We start from the raw sequence: 19,261 nt of genomic DNA on the forward strand, positions 1-19,261 counted from the left end.
GTATGCTGCTTTTGTCCGGTTGAAGACACCACCAAGTCTGTATTCATTAGAATCCGAATTTGATTTCACAAACAACAGCCATGTTTGCAAGAGTACAATTAAATAACCTAGTGGAAAGTCCGCCACAACATTGTAAGCATCTGTCTCACAGTTACAGATGGCTAGATACCAAACAACCGGATTCAAAGACTCAACAAGGTACTAAGTGCAATAGGATTATGGACATACAAGATGAACTGTGACTGCTCCAGAACAAATACACTAAGAGAGTAGATGGGTAGTTCATTATAGAGATGAGAGCTATGTACACAGATATGCTTTATACACAAAAAGTATAAGTAATGCTACTTGGCTTTATTCACAATGCGAAGCAACGCTCAACAGAGTCCGCATTATTGCCCCACCAATTGGGCATCTTGATTTGTTTCCCGGAGCCAAAGAACAGGAAGATCAACAACATGTTCAAGTTGAAGCCGGCATCGAAGGCGGCGGCAACCATGTAGCTGTACCGTTTCCAGGTCTCAAACCGACGCCGATACGCCCAGTACATAACCACATATCCTCCGATGATGGCCGAAGTATAGCCTGTGCTGATATTCCCGTAGAAGACCGACAGACCAGAGAAAAAGATTGTGACGTTCCACAAGTCAACCCGCAATCGTGGGAAGCAGCGGTGGAGTATGTACAGTATTGGGGGGATGACGGCTCCCACGAGGAAAGAGTAAGGGAGAATCCTCAGTTCGGGGTTTTCGAACATTTTCTGAGGTCCAATGACAGCGTATTGCACTCCGAGAGTGTTAGAACCTATGATTGATTGACCTGTCCACTGGTTCAGCGGGTCCTTCTCAACACCCTTGAGGATGTTGCCCTTCGTGTTCAAGACCCAGCGAATCACGCCGTAATTCACTGGAATGCCGAGAACAGTTCCAAAGATCTGAGAGAAAAAGACCGTTCGCGGTGGAATGTGCATATAGTGTCCGATCTTTTGATCTTGAAGCATGTACTGAGCTCGATACCAAGCGTCGCCAGCGATCGCTCCGTAGGTGGACGGTCCACAGGGGTGACGGTGAGACGCGCCTGCTTTCGTGTGGACCATGTACCCGTACAGCATCTCGTTGAATGTTCCCACCGCGAGCTGATAGTTGGAGATTGCGTACAGCCAACCGAAGGGGAGGACGAAAACACCGGCCGTGGCCAGGCCAACGAACAACGTCCAGACTGGGATCCAAAGGTATCCACATGCGGTGGCCACAAGAAGGATGATAAACCCAGCCATGAAGAGGGCTACGTACCACCACAGGGGCACCTCCTTGTATTGCCTCTGGAGCACATTTAGACGATCGTGATACTGATAGTTGATATTTTGGCCCTTGGCCTTTTCCGACTTCCGACGGGAAGCAATGGCCTTCTTCAGGTTCGATTTGACCTGGTAGAACCCGAATGTAGCGATCCAGGTAACTGCTGCGGTCACCTTGGCATAGTCGAAGAATGTAGCCCAGGCATTGTGGAGCCCCATGTACATGAGACCGTGTTCTTCGTAAGCGGTTTGATTTAAGCGAAAGTCCGGGGTCAAAACGTCTAGAACCGGATACTTGGTGCCGTTTGCCATGAATAGCGAGTTCGACATCAGGCCGTGCTTGTATGAGCCCAAATTCCCCCACTTGGCGGCCGGCAGGAGGACCCAACAGCTCACGACATACGCCAGGAACAGAATGACCTGTGTCCACCAGGGTGTGAGTAGAATCGATGAGCCATTCCAGTTGATATTCGACCAATCGAAGGTTAAATTGAGAAAGCCCATTCCCCCTAGACCGGAGCCAATAAAGTTGGCTACAGGGTTGTGGGGAGCCACCCAGCAAAGAAACGCCAGGGAAGACGTGAAAGGAAACACGTACTCGGGGAGGAATTGCCATAAGGTCATTCCCACCAGAGACAGAAAGAAGATCTTGAGCTGACGCCGGGCAAGGGGCGACGAAACATCTTGCTTCCGGAATGTCTCGAAAAGGGTGGTCTGCATGAGGGCCTGTGGCCAGACGTATGTGGGATCATAGAGAAGTAGCTGGCGCGCGATGGCTGCAAATGCGTACCCAACCCAAACAATGGCGAACATGAAGAAGATTGCAACTGCCGGATTAAGTTTTTCCCCGTAGAAGAGCTCTGCAAGTGCAATGGGGGTATAGCCCAGGTTGTACGTAGCACCAGACGCAGCGGTTAACGTAACCAGCACATGTTCTTTGGCACTCCAGGGCGCTGGGTTGAGGTTGAATGACCATTTTGTGAATGGGACACGGATCTCCCAGGCTGGAAACACGCGTGCAAAGAAGTTTCCGACGTAGTGGGTTGCGATCTGGACAAAAAAGATCGAATACGGCGCCTGAGTTGTACGGAAGTGGCTCATCTGAGACAGAAAAGCCCCGGGAACGATAAAAATGATCGACAGGAGGAAATATCGGAAGGTAATCGTGGGTAAGGTCGGGTCATCGGTGAGACTGACCAGCTGCCGGACTTCACGGGGTAGCGCTGCGATCTCTGGATCCTCTTCGGTCTCCTGCTCTATAGCATCTGTCTCGCTGGGCTTCTTCACGTGTTCCTCATCGCTGGACGATCGCTCGTCCACCGACGCCAACTTCTTGTCCACATTGGATATCCGATCGCTGTCGTTGTCCGTCACTGGTGAGGGAGTATCCAAGGGATCCTCCGTTGCCCTCGAGAACTTTCGAGAGACGGCGGACAGCACCATTGATACTGGATGGCGTCGATCCTTGTTACTGGATTCGACTGACCTTCAACACACGTTGAGGGCTTTCAGGCCACGGTTTTTGCGGAGAGGACGAGCTGAACCACACACCCATCATGTCCACCAGCGAGCCACTTCAGTTATAGATAAAATCAATTCCGTTGCCCTCATCGACTAGGCCAAATGACGTGATCGAGTTTTCAATAAGCCACCGAAACCTCAACCGGATCCGGAAGCGGTGCTAAATGTAACATTGACAACACCCGTCCCACTTTTACATGGAAACAGCAAGACAACAATGCTTAACTGTAGCCAAGTTGCGTGCAAGCAATTGCAGCGGGTCCATCTGGTAGGTTGAATTCTCATACGCCGGACCTGCTTGGCAAATGGCGTTATCGGAGGAAGCGCATTCGTGATCGTTCGAGACTTGTTCTCTATACCAACTAGGGCTGGATGAAGCCCTAAATCCTGGCCGATGATTGGCTGCGCGGCTAGAAAAGCGGCCCGTGACCGACACGCTTAATTTAGTCTAGTGGCAACTTTGTCCCAATCCGGTCATCGCTCAACCCTAATCCTTTTTTTTTTTTTTTTTTTTTTTGCGGTCTCTCATGGAAGTGTGAAAACAAATCGAGGGGGAAAAAAATAATAATATAGGAGAGCGTAACAAACCCTTTCACTTAACCTTCGGCAAGCCGTCTCCGAGTACAATCCTATCCCATATCTCTGTCGATCCGCTATGTTCCGACCGTCAGGATCAGGACACAGATCCACCCGAGTGATCATGTCAGTCATTGACTTCCATCGACTTGCAGATTGCGTGCTCGCTTTTCCTCCGTCGTACACCATCGGAGAACGGAGTCGTGTTGGTCATGTTTTCAGCTGCTGCTAGCCTATTGATTGTCTCAGATCCTACCGTCCATCCAACAAATAAATGACTAGTTAAGCTCCGACACTACTCCGTAAGCCGTGGGCAAAAGTGGCGACATCTTCTCCCAATCCAATGGTTCCTGAACTAAGAAAAAAAAAATTTCCCTAGTGATTTTCCACGTTAGATGGGTATATCTCTCAACCCAGTTATGGGCAGTAGTCATCTTAATCACCCGGAAGCGCCATTAATATGGTTAGTCAACGTATCGTGTTACCGGTAAGATGATGTCAATACCCCGGTCCTCGCAGAAAATGCTACCAAGATGGGCCAAAGCGCGTTGGGCGCCATATGGGAGGGGGTGAGGTCATCTCAATGATTGCTTTGGTAGGATTGTCATACAGTCGTAGTACCATGGGCACATTATCCGCCAATTTTCGATCCCTTGGCAAGGAAATGATGCTGATGCAAGCTGTGGATGATCACGGAGATAAACCAAGTGCGGACGTAGCCTTTCGAGGTGTAGCTGCACTTACAAATATACTGTAAGCCTTACTGGCTAAACAGGTTAGCGAGTAGCTTCTATGGCCGGTCTAGAATTTACCATAGGGGCCTCTCATCTTCATCGATTTCCTCGTACGACATGTACTTATTACACGCCGACATCATCTCTTCTCTCTTACTGAACTGTGATGACTGTGCATTATATAGCACGACTTTCCCACGTGGTATTGCGAGATATGTCATCGCGTCCACAGATAGGGCCGAATATATTTTCGAACCAATGTATATGTGACCTCACATCGTGCAGCCGCATCTTAAGCAAGAGGTGTCTTCTTCGCTGGTCCTTTTGATTGCTACCATCTTGGTTTCATGACTCTTCGTATGGAACTCCAATACGCTCACTCCCTTGGAAGTTGATGGGTAAGACGCAGGGTAGCCTACGATAGGCGGCAATGGGTTCGCTCTAAGTGACATCAGCTTTGAGCTACTTCTTCTTCTCATTTTGTTCATGGAATCACACGACTTATTGATAAGACTAGATTCACTAGACTGATAACACCACCATATACTACCACTTCATTAGGGTCAACATTAAAAGGTGAACGAACCTATAAACGGATAGCAAGAAAAAATACCACGGCATTAATTTCTCCTGCAGCTTTACTAGCCCACTACCCCCAACCGGTTTCACAAGTCAAGAAGCATATATGCACCCGTCTAAACTATTTCCACTGATCGGGGGTCTACTTCTCTCCCGCCTCTGAAAGATGCTCCGCTCCTTCGTACAGTTTAGGCAAGGGCTCGAGCTTTTGCCGCAGAACCCAGACACGAAAATGCCAGACCGTATTTCTAAGTTGGTACATCGCATGCTTCCTAGTCGGAACTGAAAACACCTGATCCAATTCCTCCAGGGTGAGAGCTATCATACGTTAGTAATTGGCCAATGCCGGTGTGACTAAGGATCACTTACATTTCGTCTCCGGAACGAACAACAACACAAGAACCCATCCAACCAAACACCATGCAGCGTACCAGCCAAAGGCCCCTTGCGGCTGAAAGGCGCGTAGGAGTGAGGGCCACGTGAATGACAGGATGAAATTGAAACACCATGTCGTGGCGGTAGCCCAGGACATGCCCACTTCACGCACATGCAGGGGGAAGGCTTCGGCAGAGTATGTGAAGGGCACAGGTCCTTCACCAGGCGAGTAGAATACTTCGAACAAGTACATACCCGTTGTCACCATGGCCACCCGTTTCTTGCTGTATTTGATTCCTTCCTCGATCCAAAATGAAAAGCCGGCCCAGAACAGGCAAATGGCAAGGAAAGGGAAGGTAAATAGCAGGAGGTTCCGTCGTCCCCATGTGTCAATCGTGAAGAATGCTGGCAGCGCAAAGACCCAGTTCAGAATCCCTGTTCCCATCGATGCTAACAGCGCCTCCTGAATCGAATATCCTGATTCGGTGAATATAGTTGTTGAATAGTAGGCGATAACGTTCACGCCGCAAAACTACGAAGATATAGCCTCGATTAGCCTCTGGTTCCATGCGCAGAGCATCAAAGATGAGTTCCAGGGGCCAGGGTTGACATCCGGAGCGCTGGAGGTGAGAACGCTACTTGGCCAATCAACGCTTGTTGAGACGCGTGCTGACATAGTCCACCCCGAACGTTCATTAAAGAGAATTGGCCGGAAGTTTCATGACTTACCTGCTGCAAAAACATGACAATCCAGGTGGCAAGTGTTGCACGTGCATTGCGGGGGATTGTGAACAGCTCCAGAAACATAGTGAAGAAGTTCTTTCCCTTGTTCACCTCCCTTTCGAGCTGGACACCGACGTATGCATAGTACAAGTCGCGTGCTGCTTGTAGATCTGAAGGGCGAAGGATGCGGAAAGCCTCATAGGCCTTGTTGATCTTGTTGTGCTCAATCAACCAACGAGGAGACTCAGGGCATAAGTAGACCTGCGCACAGACGATCAATGGCAACACCACCGTTGAGCCCAGCATCAGACGCCACGATAGATTGTCTGGCAAGCCCATGAACGCAACACCCATGATGTTCCCCAGCATAATACCGAAGGCGGTCCACATCTGCCACATCATGACCAACGCCCCTCGAATTGGAGCGGGCGAACACTCGGCGGCGTAGACAGGGACCGTCGACGATTTGGAACCGATGCCGAGACCAAGGACGAAGCGAGCGATAAATAGGTTGACCCAGGAATTGCATACACCCTCCCAGACTGAGGCGACGGCGGCAATGAAGCAAGACACCCAAATCGTACCGCGCCGTGCCAGGTACCTATTCATCGGCTCCGTGAGCCAGCAGCCGATAACCGCACAGGCCAGATACGGGGCGCCAACGACGAGACCAGTGATATATTCGCTCTTAATATTAAGTTCCTTGACACATGATCAGCACTGCAGTCCTCGTAGTCGAATATGACTATCTCACCTTGAGGTAAATGGCTTGGGCGCCATTGTTGACGGTTTCGTCCATACCTTGAACCGCGGCGGCCAACGAGCACATGGCTAGAACCCAATAAGCACAGTTCATGATATCAAAAAAATGAAAAGATATGCCGCTCTCAGCGGCTGACTTCATTACGTACACGCCATAAAGTAGAGTTGCCAAGGTTGTGACCATTTATGCGTGTGTTCGCGCCGAATGGCCGCCCTCTCATCTTCGGTCAGCTCTGGCATATTGTGGGCATCCTGAGGATTCTGCGAAATCAGGGCTCCTTTACGGAAAAGCTCCTTGTGGGTCTCCAGGCCATACTGGGCACAGAATCTGTCCACATCCTCCATCAGCTGCTGGCGGGGAATGCCTTCCAGAGGGTTCTTGAAGACGGCGCTGAGCTTATTGGCGGGTCGGCCCTCGATGTCGTAAATACTCGAGCGCCTTGGCTTCTCTGAATGTTCGGCTGTAGGAGAAACTTCATCCATGCCATCTGACTTCTTCTGGTGGCCGGCATCCGGTCCGAGTTCGTCTTTCATCGTGAGGCTCTATGGAACTTGGGGAAAGGAATAGAAGGGAAGTCTGAATAGCAGATCTAGCAGGGGAAAGGGGGTTTTCAAATGAGTATCAGGTATCCAAACTACAGAAACACAGTAGTTCTAATTTCTGGAGTGGCTTCCAGGTAGTTAGCATAGCTTGGCGGAAATAGCTATGATACCTCACAAGAACAAGGTAAGGTGTCCACCGTGAGATGCGGGGATGCGTGTCTGGCTTTATAGGACATATTGGGTAACAGCCTCAGCGAATGTCTTCATACGGCCAATCATATCATGGCCAATCAGACTGCCTGTAAATTCTCTCAGTAGTCAGACGCGGCCCATGCCGCTACCAGATAATGGAGAGTGCGTGGACGGGGAATTCAGTCTACGAACCATGTTTTCCAATGGTGTCAGAATACGAAACTCAGGCTCCATCCACCACTATAGCCATGCAGTTATAAGTGTTGCAGGCCAACAGCGGGATTGATTGTTTTCCCATACCCTGGACGCTATGACTTTCCAGTGTGAGTCAGACAGTAGTAGTAATCAACTACGCATGGTGTTGGGCTGGTCTCAGCATCGCCGAATCAAACGAGACCAGACCGTAGCATATGTATACTACGGGGAAAGTGTCGGTCGTCATAATACAATCACGATTCATGGCAAAGTTGCACGGTCACTCCGTTTTGACGTATTAAAACGCCTTTTTCTAAGGAGATTGCCCCCAATCAGACGAGTTACCCCACACGAGCGATTTCCCCAACGCGGAACCCCGTGGGGGAATCGCAGTGAGAGAAAAGAAAAGTGGAGGGACATGCATGGTGGGGCACAAAGTAGTGCAATACACAGCGAGTCAGACCATGAGAAGGCCCCAGATGTTGAAAATAACAGTCCAACTGACATTGGCCGTTTCGACCTTCAAGACTAGTCATGAACTAAGCAACACGAAGCCTTTGGGGGGCCTGAGGCCAAGGATGATCTGCGGGGTGGCGTCCAATCACGTGTAGGCGGAGCCCTATCTCTTGCGTCATTGCATTTTGGGTCTGGCAACTTCGTGATGGATTGGCTCCCGTGGGCTTCCATGGGGCACGCCTGGTTAGAGGACTGTGACGTTCATATGATCGCTGCGGCGCCATGGGTCTGTTCGCCCCAATCACCTACGATTGTGGATATTGCCCGGTGGGGCAGAATCCCAGTAGGTATTAACCCCAGACTACTAGTAGCATTGTAACAAATCCAGTACCTCTAGCAGTCTCTCTCACGCGCGGCCAGGGCTCCACCTTCCAAACCAGGTTAACCTACGTGGTATGCGGGGATTTATCCATTCATAATGCTGATGTCCCACTTTTCAAGTGGAAGAAAAACACCTGAAACATGGGGGAGACCAATCACTCTCAAGTCGGTCGCCTCCTTAGGCTCAGCAAGAGAGGCATCAGTATGGAGTAGAATATATATAAACATGTGCAAGCCTGTCCAATTGACCAACATATAAAAGGAGAAACACGGAATACAACGTTCCAAGCCATTTCGCAGTCGTCAATCCATACATCACTACTGGTGGCCTTATTTAGCTCAATAGCCCCTCTCAAAACAAGGCTTCTGGCCCCAGGGGGGAAATATCGTATCATAGAAGGAATAGAAGCAGCTGGCGCGGAAATCTACTTAGCAGCATTCATAGCTAGTCGGGGTACAACAGTTCACGTCACAGTTTTACAGGTATATGAAAGAGTTTTGGAGTACTCCTGCACTCAGGATAACATAACTACCCGCTCACAACCCTAGCTAAATAACATGATGAAGGGGTGTCTCAAGGAAACAGAGCTTTGCTCACTAAATCCTTTCGTTATCGCCGTACTTAGTGGGCAAACTCTTCACCCCCCGTCACACAGATAAGTCATTCTGTGGACAGTAACGTACTTTATTTATATAGGATATCCGCAGGGCGACGGTGAAAACTATCGTACATTGTTTTGCATACTGAGGGAGAGCTTCAGAAAAAGGAACAAGAGGGACGTCAGGAAGGTAAACAATCTATTAGCCATAGTCCCTCGTAGCAACGATCCGCTACATCCACTTTGTTGGCATTACCTTGGGGCCTAGAATTTATAGTGCTACCCCTGTTCACATACACACCAACGGTGGCCGCGCACAGCTTTTTTAAAGCAATGTGTCGTAGAGAAATTATCACCCGAGAAAGTATTAGCCTTACCCTGCTATTTTCCTAGGTCAACACCAGCTCCAGGAGCCAAGTTGAAGGGGCTCAGGCGGAAAGTATAAGCTCACAATCGAGTTTCGCACCAGGACTTGAAATTCGAGAGTCGCAATTTCTAGGCATTAGGAATGGAAATGCGAATGCTCGAGAATGGTAGGCAATATAACGCTCAGTGCCTGTACATATTTTTAGTTGGCAAGATACGTAGCCGATAACCCTGCCAACTAATATGAGACGTCAACACAAGTTCAAGGATCGATCGAACGGCGGATATGCCTTTACGTCTGTGTATTTGGGATTTGTCGATATCGAAAACTCTATTGATAGAGATAACAGAGTAGAAAATGCGGACGAGGAAGGAGAGAAAGGGACAGTGGCTGCGTGGGTGAATGAGTAGAAGTAGGTACGAATAAGAATACGACACATGCGGTAAGGAAACGTCAGAATACCCAACGCTAGTTGTATAAGGTCTCTAGCATCCGCCCAAAGGTCAAATTCAGCGCTCGAGTGGCCTTCATGGTGGATTCGAGTTGCGCCTGTAGGAAGTGACATTTGAAGACATAGTACATTGTATACCACATTTCTCAACGTATGTCTCAATGCGCATGAGCCCACAGGCAGCTAGTATCTCCTGGTTCTCATCTTAAGAGTAATACCGCAGAAAGTGGAATCTAGCCATAGTACACAGGCAAATTATTATATATTAGAGCAAAGCATGGATGAACACTGCAGCCTGTGATCCAAAGGGAAACCAATCGGCGCAAGGCAGAGTATCGATAACCGACAAGTTAATGTTTCCCCAGAACTAAACGGAGGTCTCTAGTTCTATGCGCTGATACATCTGAATCGTATACTGGACGTACCAACCGTCATATCAGAACTGACATCGGACGTCTATATTCGTTCTAGCTAATTTATGTTTATCTACGTAATGCTCATTCATTCCACGGACCAAGAACAATCTAGCTGCCCGTCTTCAGGCAACATTGGTTCAGAATTGACGGGCTGGATATAGTTAGCTGTGGATCCCAGCAATTTGCCCGAACAAACAAGGAAGGTCGGCTCCGTAACTGACTTCAAAGTTTATTAAATTGACTAAAGTCGATTCTGACAATCATAGACATTAAAGTATTTCTCTTATTCAGGGCTCCACTGTGCCCCCTCGCTCTTATGCTAGGCATTCTGAGGCAATCATTAATAGATTGTTAATTCAGGGGGAAATGTCTACATACCGAGCTCGAAGCAGGTAGCTATATAAAATATCTCAATTGCTCAAATACATCTCGATTCTCGAGTTCCTTTATAAAAGAGTCCTTATGTTCACTTGTGAAATTGGATTGCATTTACAACATCGGATGTCCCTTTGGAGTAATGGCACGCGACTTTCCACTTCACATAGCTGCCGAGGCTTCACCGATAACCTCCACTAATTTTCTTCTGAGAAAGAAAAGATCCACCGTGAATCTTCGAATTTTTGTTGCTCGCATCAATTACTTGTATGGGACATGGTGATCGGCACTCAGGGCCTGGCTAAGCCCAAGCAGGTTAGTCCTCCGCATGACCCAAAATAAGCTCATGCGCTCTGGCAAACCCTAGTCCACTAAGTTGAGACATAATTTCCTACGATGCCGAGATCCTGCGGCCGTGTGTCGATCACTAGGAGTTGCGTTGGTAAATCACTGATACTAAGGAGTGTGGTGATCCCTGCGAGGTAATGGTTTGGACTGCCGACGATGTGATACGACACTGACAAGAATAGCACATCTCCACCCAAAAAGTGTACTCTTTGCATCAGTCAACTTCTGGGGTAAACCTCATGATCTGCTCCCGCGCGGCCGGGGAATAAACTGCTTTGAGCTGCCTTGACGGACGAGTCCCGATGCCAAGAAAGAGGACGAAAAGGGGGCACGCTTATCCTGGCACTTTGGCAACAGTGCTGTGGAGTCCTCGGTACTTGGCTGAACAGAGGGAAATTCAGAGAATGCACCGAATTTGTATTTGAAAAAGCGATCTGACCAATCTTGATATGAGTAGTGCCGTGTTAGAGGCCGTCCCTTCGTCAGCTCTGCACACGCAGATGTTGAATTTCTTTGAAGAAACAACGTTTGATACTCTGGACTTGCAACTTTGACAACCCACACACGAAGTGTTGTGCGGCTGGCACAAGGACTGCAATCCACTGCGTAGAATCGAGCCTCAACAGTCATTTGCCAAGTAAATATGGGCCAACTCTGGGCGGTGCCTGAATCGTAATCTTCTCTGTTTCCGCGAAGCCGGACAGCCCAAGTCATCGTCTAAGGCTAGTTACAGAAAATGATTCCACAATAAAGGGTTCATCTACCGACCGATGAATGTGGCGATCATCGACCTTGGAGCCGTCCAATGATCCACTGACCCTAATAGGAATAGTACACCCATGAAGTTGACCGGGCCACAGGTGAAGATCGGTCCCTGCACCTGAGGGATTGACTAGCGAGAACCCTATTCTGTGTTACTCCTTCTTATAAGGTCACATAGCAGAGTTTGAACCACTGCTGGCCTCATGGCACAACACAGACTGCCGCTCATCTCATCAAAATGGCGAATGATAAGAGTGAGGCGATTATCATCGTGACGTCCATCTTTCTTGCCCTGTCCTTGCTTGCAGTCAGCCTTCGATGCTATGTCCGACTACATCTCATCCGAGCCTTTGGAGCGGATGACTATATGATGGTCCTTGCGATGGCCTTCAATCTTGCATTCGCTATCTGTGGCATTGCTGGCGGCTCAACGGGGCTTGGAAAGAAGATGGACTATTTTGCGGATAAACCGACTGACCTGAGAGACTCGTTGCGCGTATGCTCCCTGTTATGCTCCATGTGCCCTCATAAGACCTCTTTTTTATTCACCAGGTACTCATCCATTTTTAGTTCTGGTGGCTTGGGCAGGTATTCTACGCTTTGACGGGCACCGCCGGCAGGACTTCTATTGCGATTTCACTTCTGCGTATCACCATCGTCCGCGCACACCTGATCATTATCTATGCGACAATCGCCTTGAGTATCGCGGTTGGTCTACTTTTCTTCTTCGCGACCCTTGTCGAATGCCGCCCCATCCATTACGTCTGGGATTATGGAATGAAGTCTCCACACTGCGTCAGCAAGGACTTTCTTCTGGATATCGTCTATACCCATAGTGTGATTGCTGCTTTGTGCGACCTCACCCTAGGTATTCTACCTCTTTTCATGATCTGGAAGCTGCAGATGAATAGACGTGCGAAATTCTCTCTCGGAGCCATCCTTGGATTGGGCTGCTTGTGAGTTCATGAGCCATGACATGCATGACACGACCGAAGAGGGCATATGCTGATAGACTATACATGAGTTTAGGGCGGGAGCTGCTGTTGTAGTTCGTTTACCATACAATGAAAAGTTCAAAGATCCGGACTTTCTCTGTAAGCACACTCTGTGATAGCAAGTAGGTAGGATTCTGTGGAATCCAACTAACAGTGCCATAGATGCCACTGCCACCCTCTCTATCCTAGCGAATATCGAAGCCGGCCTCGGAATCACAGCCGGTTGTCTGTCGACCCTTCGGCCCCTCGTGCGAATGCTGCGCGATGGCAGTTCCGATCCGAGTCAAGGAAGAAATGCAGGATCAACCATCCCCTTGTCCCGGTCACTTCTTACTCGCAAAGAAAGGCAAAAGCGGTCCCACCACGAATCTGGCACTTGCTGGGCGGATGTTCCGAATGACGGATATAAGAATATCACCACAACTACAATCTTAGGGAGGCGTGCGACGAAATGTGACAGTAGTGAGGAAAGTTTCTCCCCAAGATATCTTCCACCGACGGTGTCGGTGCAGAACACGTTCGAGGTATCTGTGGCGGAGCACTAGCAATGATTATGTCGAACTTACGAAAGCGTACAGAACCTTCTGTAGGATAATATCTATTACTAATCACCTGTAATGTTTCTCTTGTTTAACAGACTAAGCAGGATGTCTCTTTGATCATACTCCTGTGGACATACGAATAGTATCTCGCATAAAGGGTGTCTTTACTCAATCACCTCGATCTCGGCTATGATGCCGCCACAGATTTGTCCAGGGCATTGAGTGTCGGCAAATCGACAACAGTGGCAGAGATTTTGAAATCCAAGTAGGCCCCTCATTACTTGCCTTCGACCTCTAGAGGACCACAATCAGATAATGCTGATGACCCACATTGTAGCACCAAATAGATCCGCCTGGCCCGGACTGTTTCTAGGCCTCGACACCAACGGACCCACTAATAGCTACGGCCGTTCTTTCCTACCAATAAGGGCCCGAAATGGCCTGGACATGCAGCATAAACCGCGTCGGAGGAACTAAATTAATCGTGCTGTACCGTGGCTGAGAAAGGAAATGTCACCCAAGACATGATCCAAGGAGATAGTTTGTTTCGGGGGGAACTTTCCATCTCTGTGGATAAGTAATTCTTCATACTTCATGCATGTCAATCGTTCATAGAACCTTGGTCGTACTTGCGAGAACCTCATCTCATGTGCTGGTCAGATACAAACTTGTAGAACCTTGGGGGAAACCTGGGATTATTTCGACTTCTGAAAAACGTAACAGCCAAGAACCTGGAGTACTTTTGAACGTACTGGCCACTATCATTCGAAGACCGTCACTGATCCAAGGGTTCTGTCCTAGTGTCGGACACAGATTCTGGAAGAGGACTAACTGATGGCTATTTACAATGGAGTTTGTCTCGGTAAGTCAGATATGTACAGCACCGAGATCTTCTGGGGTAGCTGAGGATCCTGTAAGAACTAAGAGATTAGGTTCTCCGTTTTTAGGTCTGGGTATCCATCAATGCGTTCAAATTCCAGGCTACCGATTGGATATAGATCTGGGCTCGGCAATTCCCCTTCTGGTGCAGGTAATCCTCGGTATGTGCTCTGGGCCGTGCGTTGGTTCGGCTGCCGAAGGATACATTATACGAACCTCGAGAACTAGTTGGCTCGATCAGCAATTCGATCATAGTATCCTTGAACTCTCTGGAGTGTAGGCTCTTCCATAACTCGTAATTCGACAGGGATGAAAGGATCGGTCTCAGAGGCGTTAGCCCTTGTTTTTGCAGCTGATCAAGGGCCTGAGGTATGAAACCATAGATTGACTTTGTTCATTGGCCGATAAGCATTCCAGAAAATGTCTCGTCCCTAATATACACATAGCTCGGGTAGCTCGGTATAGTAAATGAGAAAATGCTTGATCTGTAAGATTGATTGACTGTGCACCGATTGAGAGTGCAGTCGGGGACTCCGTTGCCAATCGGCTTTATTCAGATTGAACGTTGTGCACGGTAGACAGAATTAGAAATCCACTCGAAAGGTTGTCGAGCTGTTGCGATACGTGAAGCTATCTGACTTGTCTGCAAAAGAAGACCCCCTTCAGCCGGAGAATTCCTGTTGAAAGTTACGAACGTAAATGTGCTTGCACCGCGATGATTGGTTGATCTTTTACCAAAGCCCCTGGTGAAATCCAATGAGTCTGGTTTGACTGCAATGTAAGAAGCAAGGGGTTGAGAAAATAGACACAACAAACACAGAACCCTTGGAATGCCAGACCACGCAGCAAGGGAAGAAATGCAGTGGACCTGATGTTTAAAATGAACGAACCTATACCCTCATCAGATTGGCAATGGCTTCAATGACAAGTGCAGAATACTTTTAGCCATCTCCAGATCTTATAGCAAGCACAACCCAGGCTTCTTAGAATGAAGACTTCATTTCTTCTCGCAGCCATTGGCTTCCTATACCGGCTACCATGTTCGGCTGCACAGACCCTGAACATCGTCGCGCATCAGGATGATGATCTACTGTTCCTCAGCCCCGACCTTCTGCATGAAATTCAAGGTGGCCGCAGAGTTCGCACAGTTTTCCTGACTGCAGGCGATGCAGGGGAAGTTTCTAGTGGCTACTGGGAGCAACGCCAGGCGGGCTCCCAGGCCGCATACGCGCAGATGGCCGATGTAAGTGACATCTGGACGCAATCGGACGCTGGCATTGACGGGAAGAACATCCCCACCTTCACACTCGATGGGAATCCAGATATATCACTGGTCTTCCTCCAATTGCCCGACGGTAATGGCTACGGAAATGGATTTCCGAGTACCGGAAGTGTCAGTCTCCAGCAACTCTGGCAGTCGGAAATCAGTAGCATTCAAACGGTGAACGGATCGACCAGCTATACAAGTGACGAGCTTCTTGACACACTCGCTACTTTGATGAGTGATTTCAATCCTGATCGGATTAATACTCAAGACTACGCCCATGCTTATGGTGATAATGACCATAGCGACCACCACACCACGGCTTATTATGTGCAAAAGGCAGCCGAACGATACTCCACCACGCATACTTTGACAGGGTACACTGGGTATTCGATCGCATCGATGGCCCAGAACGTGTTTGGGGATGACCTCAACGCCAAGCAATCCGCTTTCTTCACATATGCTGCTCACGATTCGAAAGTTTGCCATGACTCAGCCAGTTGTGGTAATGGCAATGAGGCACAGTGGCTGCAGCGCCAGTATGCTGTCACAGGAGAACCAGTAACGAACGCCCGTCTCCTTAATAGTCGGCGGACGGTTGGATTAAGGGAGAATGTCGTGCTTGATGGTACGCAAAGTAGAGACCCCAACGGTGCCTCCCTTACTTATCAGTGGACACAGACTAGTGGAGCCGATGTCGTCCTCTCCAACGCCACAGCAGCGCGCCCGTCATTCACCAGTCCTAAATCGTCGGAAACACTGGGGTTCAGCTTAGTAGTCGGGAATGGAAATACAAGGAGTACGCCGGCAAAAGTGACGGTGGTTGCAACTAATCTAGAGAATGTCGCCCGCAACGCAACGGCGACCGCATCTTCGCAGAATTCTGACGGTGGCCAGACAGCGGAAAAGGCCCTTGACGGAATAATCGATGGTTATCCAGGAACAGCAACCACAGAATGGGCAACGGTGGGTGGAAAAGCTGGGAGCACTTTGAGGCTTACATGGGCCCAACCGCAGTCAATCTCCGAAGTCTATCTCTACGACCGTCCAAACGTCGATGACCAAGTTACTGGCGGTATTCTTCAGTTTGATAATGGAAGTAACATTACCGTTCATGTACTAGACAATTATGGGAGACCCAACCGGATTCAATTCGAGGCGAAAACCACGCGAAGTCTCTTATTCATAGTAACGTCCGTTAGCCCGTCTACTCGTAATGTTGGCCTGGCAGAGATAGAGGTGTACGGGGCTTCATCCGGCTGATCAATTCATGCGAGTTCGAGTATATGTCTGCCATGCCTTTTCGTCTGGTCCGAATATTTGGATAGATACAGCTTTGTACATACCGTCGCACTTTCAGCAATATATTTGCAATGTGGAGAAGCTCTTCAGTACTTCTGTACGTATCGCGGATCTATAAGCTCCAAGGGCCAGTGTAGGGTCTGCTCTTTAGAGACTGACCACCATGCTCGTGGTGAGCACCGAGTTTGTCGGCGAGTGGATTCCTGAAGGCTATCACCAAGCAGGGGTCGGAATTCCCTATGTCGTGATCCAAGCTTAAGATAACGGATGGTTACTTATATTGTATCTAAAGAATGACTCACTAGTAACCGTGGTAACTCTATGGTTAACTTTTTGCGTCGGCTCCTTCGAGGCTATGGGTTCGAAATCCGCCCGAAACGCCAGATCATTTTTTTTTTCTTCTCAGTCGACCTCGTCTCTTTCCGGTCTTTTTAAATCCGTATATAAATCAGTATGTATTTCTAGTGTTTTCTAATGATTTTTGTGAAGTTTCAAAGATGGTCGTTCTTCTGTTACTGGTTTTACACGTGTGTGGCTGTATACTTGGGGGATATATATATTTGCATCTGCAGAGGTTCTACGGAAGACTTGATTGGGAAGTCTGGCGCTGCTGGTCTGAAAACCGCCCTTACATCCCTCAAAATCGAAAGAGCAGAAGATACTTATCGCGAAGTCATAAAATGGTATACATAGAGCCCTAGACTGTTGTCATTGTCCTTGAATGTGGAGGTATATACAAGGGCATGGTGCATGGCAGCCGGATATACATATACCCTCGACGGAGGATAGTGATATCGTCATCTCGCTCGGGATTGTCACCACACCGTCGGATTAGAAATCCACTTCTTCCCCACCCCCCGCTACGGTGTATATCAATACCCTCCGTCTTCTCCGTCTTTCTCATCCTCTCCCTCCTCAGCGACCGCTTGAGATTAACCAACGAACAACTTCAGAATGACCACTCCAAAGATCACGCTGTATACCAACCACCGGTGTCCCTGGGCCCACCGTGCTCATATTGCCCTCAAAGAATTGGGACTGAACTACGAGGAAGTCATCATTGACCTGACCAAGCCACGAGAGCCATGGTATCTGGACATTAACCCGGTATGTGTACTGCTACGATGTCTACGCCGGCGAACATCCCCAGCATGCCCATACTGACATACAAACCCCCCTGCAGCGCGGCCTTGTCCCCTCGATCACCTACGGTGAGCACATCATCACGGAGTCTGCCGTTGTTGCCCAATTCCTGGCCGACGCCCATCCGTCGCACCTCCTTCCTCCGTCCAACAGCGAGAACGGTGCCCTTCAACGCGCTCGTATCGCCTTCTTCGTCGACACCTTCTTCAGCAAGGTCCAACCCCACTTCCAGACATCCTTGCGCGCCTCCATCACAGAGGAGCGGGACGCTGCCGCTGAGGCGCTCGTCGCTGCGATCAAATCAGAACTGGAGCCTCAGTTGCCGGAGGGTTCCGATGGCAAAGGTCCATTCTTTGGCGGTAGCGAGAAACTGACGTTGGCCGAGGTGCTGACCGGTTCATTCCTGCTGCGCATTCTCTCCTTCCACAGACATGGTTTGCTGAGTGAGAAGCTTCCTAGCTTGCTGGAGGACACGCCGCGGTTCAAGCGGTGGGCGGAAGCAACGGTGCAGCAGGACAGTGTAAACTATATCTGGGACGAGAAGGTGTCGGCTGATGCGATCAAGGCCAAGCTGGCGGCGCTTGCCAAGAAGTGAACATGGGGAGTGTCTATACGTTAGTTTTCCTGAAGAGAATGAATGAATGAATGAATCAATGGACGAACACAACAATGAAGTCCCGTGACCATCGGCCTCGCGCTCTTCCGGTTCCGGGAAGTGGGAATGTAAACAAGCCAACAGTGCAAACAGTGCAAAACACCGGCATGTCTGCCTGGGGCAACCAACCCATACATAGAGTAACAAACCTGACTCCACGAACCATCGGCATTTCAACGATGTGGAATCTCCAGATCCTTGTCCACTGAGATCTCACCCCAGACCACAGCGTTTATGACTCGGAATTCACGGTAAATTAGTGGACGGCGTGATACCCTGATGCACAACCAAGAAATCCGGTTTGGCTGGGTGGCGAGGGCGCCAGTGATGAGTAGTTCGACACAGCTCATACCCATAATGAAAGGGATGTATTGTACTTCCAGCTCATACCGAAACGAAGTGGTGTCGCCACTGGAGATTGGCTCTTTGGATAGCTCGCAGAGAGGTGATTCATGCTCAATATCCGGATTAGTTATCCAATCTACATGTTAGGGAAGAGATCACGGACAACAACAGTGTCTCGGTAGTTTTCGATCGCTAGGTATCTTGATGTTTCACCTAATAAATACAATGCTTGACAAGCGCTCTAGTGACAACATGAACATCTTCCAACAAGGTGTCACTTGCTCACGGGACTTGCGCATACACAGCTATTTTACATGTAAACTGTCTGGGGACTGCAGTGGCAAGATGCGGCGCTGGGTAAAGATACACAGAACATAGCCTTGCACGAAATCAATGTCCGCAGACGCATCCTGCCGATCCATGGACGAATCCACGCAGTCAAGTGAGTCACAGCGTAGGATTGTCAGCACTAGTGCTTATTCTG

General features: G+C 49.0%; 7 protein-coding genes across 7 annotated transcripts; 4 read left to right on the plus strand and 3 right to left on the minus strand.

Annotated features, from left to right (window-relative positions):
• Positions 1–258: 258 nt before the first annotated feature.
• On the minus strand, positions 259–3,335 carry F9C07_2287826 (sexual differentiation process protein). Its single transcript, XM_041287437.2, has one exon. It carries the CDS (start codon positions 2,738–2,740, stop codon positions 359–361), a length of 2,382 nt encoding a protein of 793 aa, XP_041150747.1. The 5' UTR covers positions 2,741–3,335; the 3' UTR covers positions 259–358.
• On the minus strand, positions 3,334–8,976 carry F9C07_2287828 (putative transporter). The gene is made up of 7 exons (XM_041295176.2): positions 7,495–8,976; positions 6,717–7,409; positions 6,560–6,636; positions 5,812–6,507; positions 5,077–5,614; positions 4,207–5,025; positions 3,334–4,157 (listed from the first exon to the last, which is right to left on the minus strand). The coding sequence occupies exons 2-6, from the start codon at positions 7,099–7,101 to the stop codon at positions 4,850–4,852; spliced, it is 1,872 nt and encodes a 623-aa protein (XP_041150746.1). The 5' UTR covers positions 7,102–7,409; positions 7,495–8,976; the 3' UTR covers positions 3,334–4,157; positions 4,207–4,849.
• On the minus strand, positions 4,026–4,349 carry F9C07_12870 (uncharacterized protein; the record flags this gene model as incomplete). The annotated part of the gene is made up of 2 exons (XM_071507908.1): positions 4,026–4,128; positions 4,207–4,349. The coding sequence occupies 2 exons, from the start codon at positions 4,347–4,349 to the stop codon at positions 4,026–4,028; spliced, it is 246 nt and encodes an 81-aa protein (XP_071367575.1).
• A 2,914-nt stretch (positions 8,977–11,890) lies between the features above and the next one.
• Positions 11,891–13,220, plus strand: F9C07_2265030 (uncharacterized protein; the record flags this gene model as incomplete). The annotated part of the gene is made up of 4 exons (XM_041295168.2): positions 11,891–12,148; positions 12,223–12,608; positions 12,682–12,746; positions 12,810–13,220. 4 exons carry the CDS (start codon positions 11,891–11,893, stop codon positions 13,190–13,192), a joined length of 1,092 nt encoding a protein of 363 aa, XP_041150745.1. The 3' UTR covers positions 13,193–13,220.
• A 1,836-nt stretch (positions 13,221–15,056) lies between these two features.
• On the plus strand, positions 15,057–16,595 carry F9C07_12867 (F5/8 type C domain protein; the record flags this gene model as incomplete). The annotated part of the gene is made up of 1 exon (XM_041287434.1): positions 15,057–16,595. One exon carries the CDS (start codon positions 15,057–15,059, stop codon positions 16,593–16,595), a length of 1,539 nt encoding a protein of 512 aa, XP_041150744.1.
• Positions 16,596–16,989: 394 nt separating this feature from the next.
• F9C07_2287831 (uncharacterized protein) lies at positions 16,990–17,327 on the plus strand (the record flags this gene model as incomplete). Its single annotated transcript, XM_071510931.1, has 3 exons — positions 16,990–17,085; positions 17,124–17,161; positions 17,207–17,327. The coding sequence occupies 3 exons, from the start codon at positions 16,990–16,992 to the stop codon at positions 17,325–17,327; spliced, it is 255 nt and encodes an 84-aa protein (XP_071367576.1).
• A 102-nt stretch (positions 17,328–17,429) lies between these two features.
• On the plus strand, positions 17,430–18,458 carry F9C07_2287832 (putative glutathione S-transferase). The gene is made up of 2 exons (XM_041295167.2): positions 17,430–17,741; positions 17,818–18,458. The coding sequence occupies exons 1-2, from the start codon at positions 17,589–17,591 to the stop codon at positions 18,370–18,372; spliced, it is 708 nt and encodes a 235-aa protein (XP_041150743.1). The 5' UTR covers positions 17,430–17,588; the 3' UTR covers positions 18,373–18,458.
• Positions 18,459–19,261: the final 803 nt, after the last annotated feature.

The sequence above is a fragment of the Aspergillus flavus genome, chromosome 8 (assembly GCF_009017415.1).
Source record: "Aspergillus flavus chromosome 8, complete sequence".
NCBI lineage: Eukaryota > Fungi > Ascomycota > Eurotiomycetes > Eurotiales > Aspergillaceae > Aspergillus > Aspergillus flavus.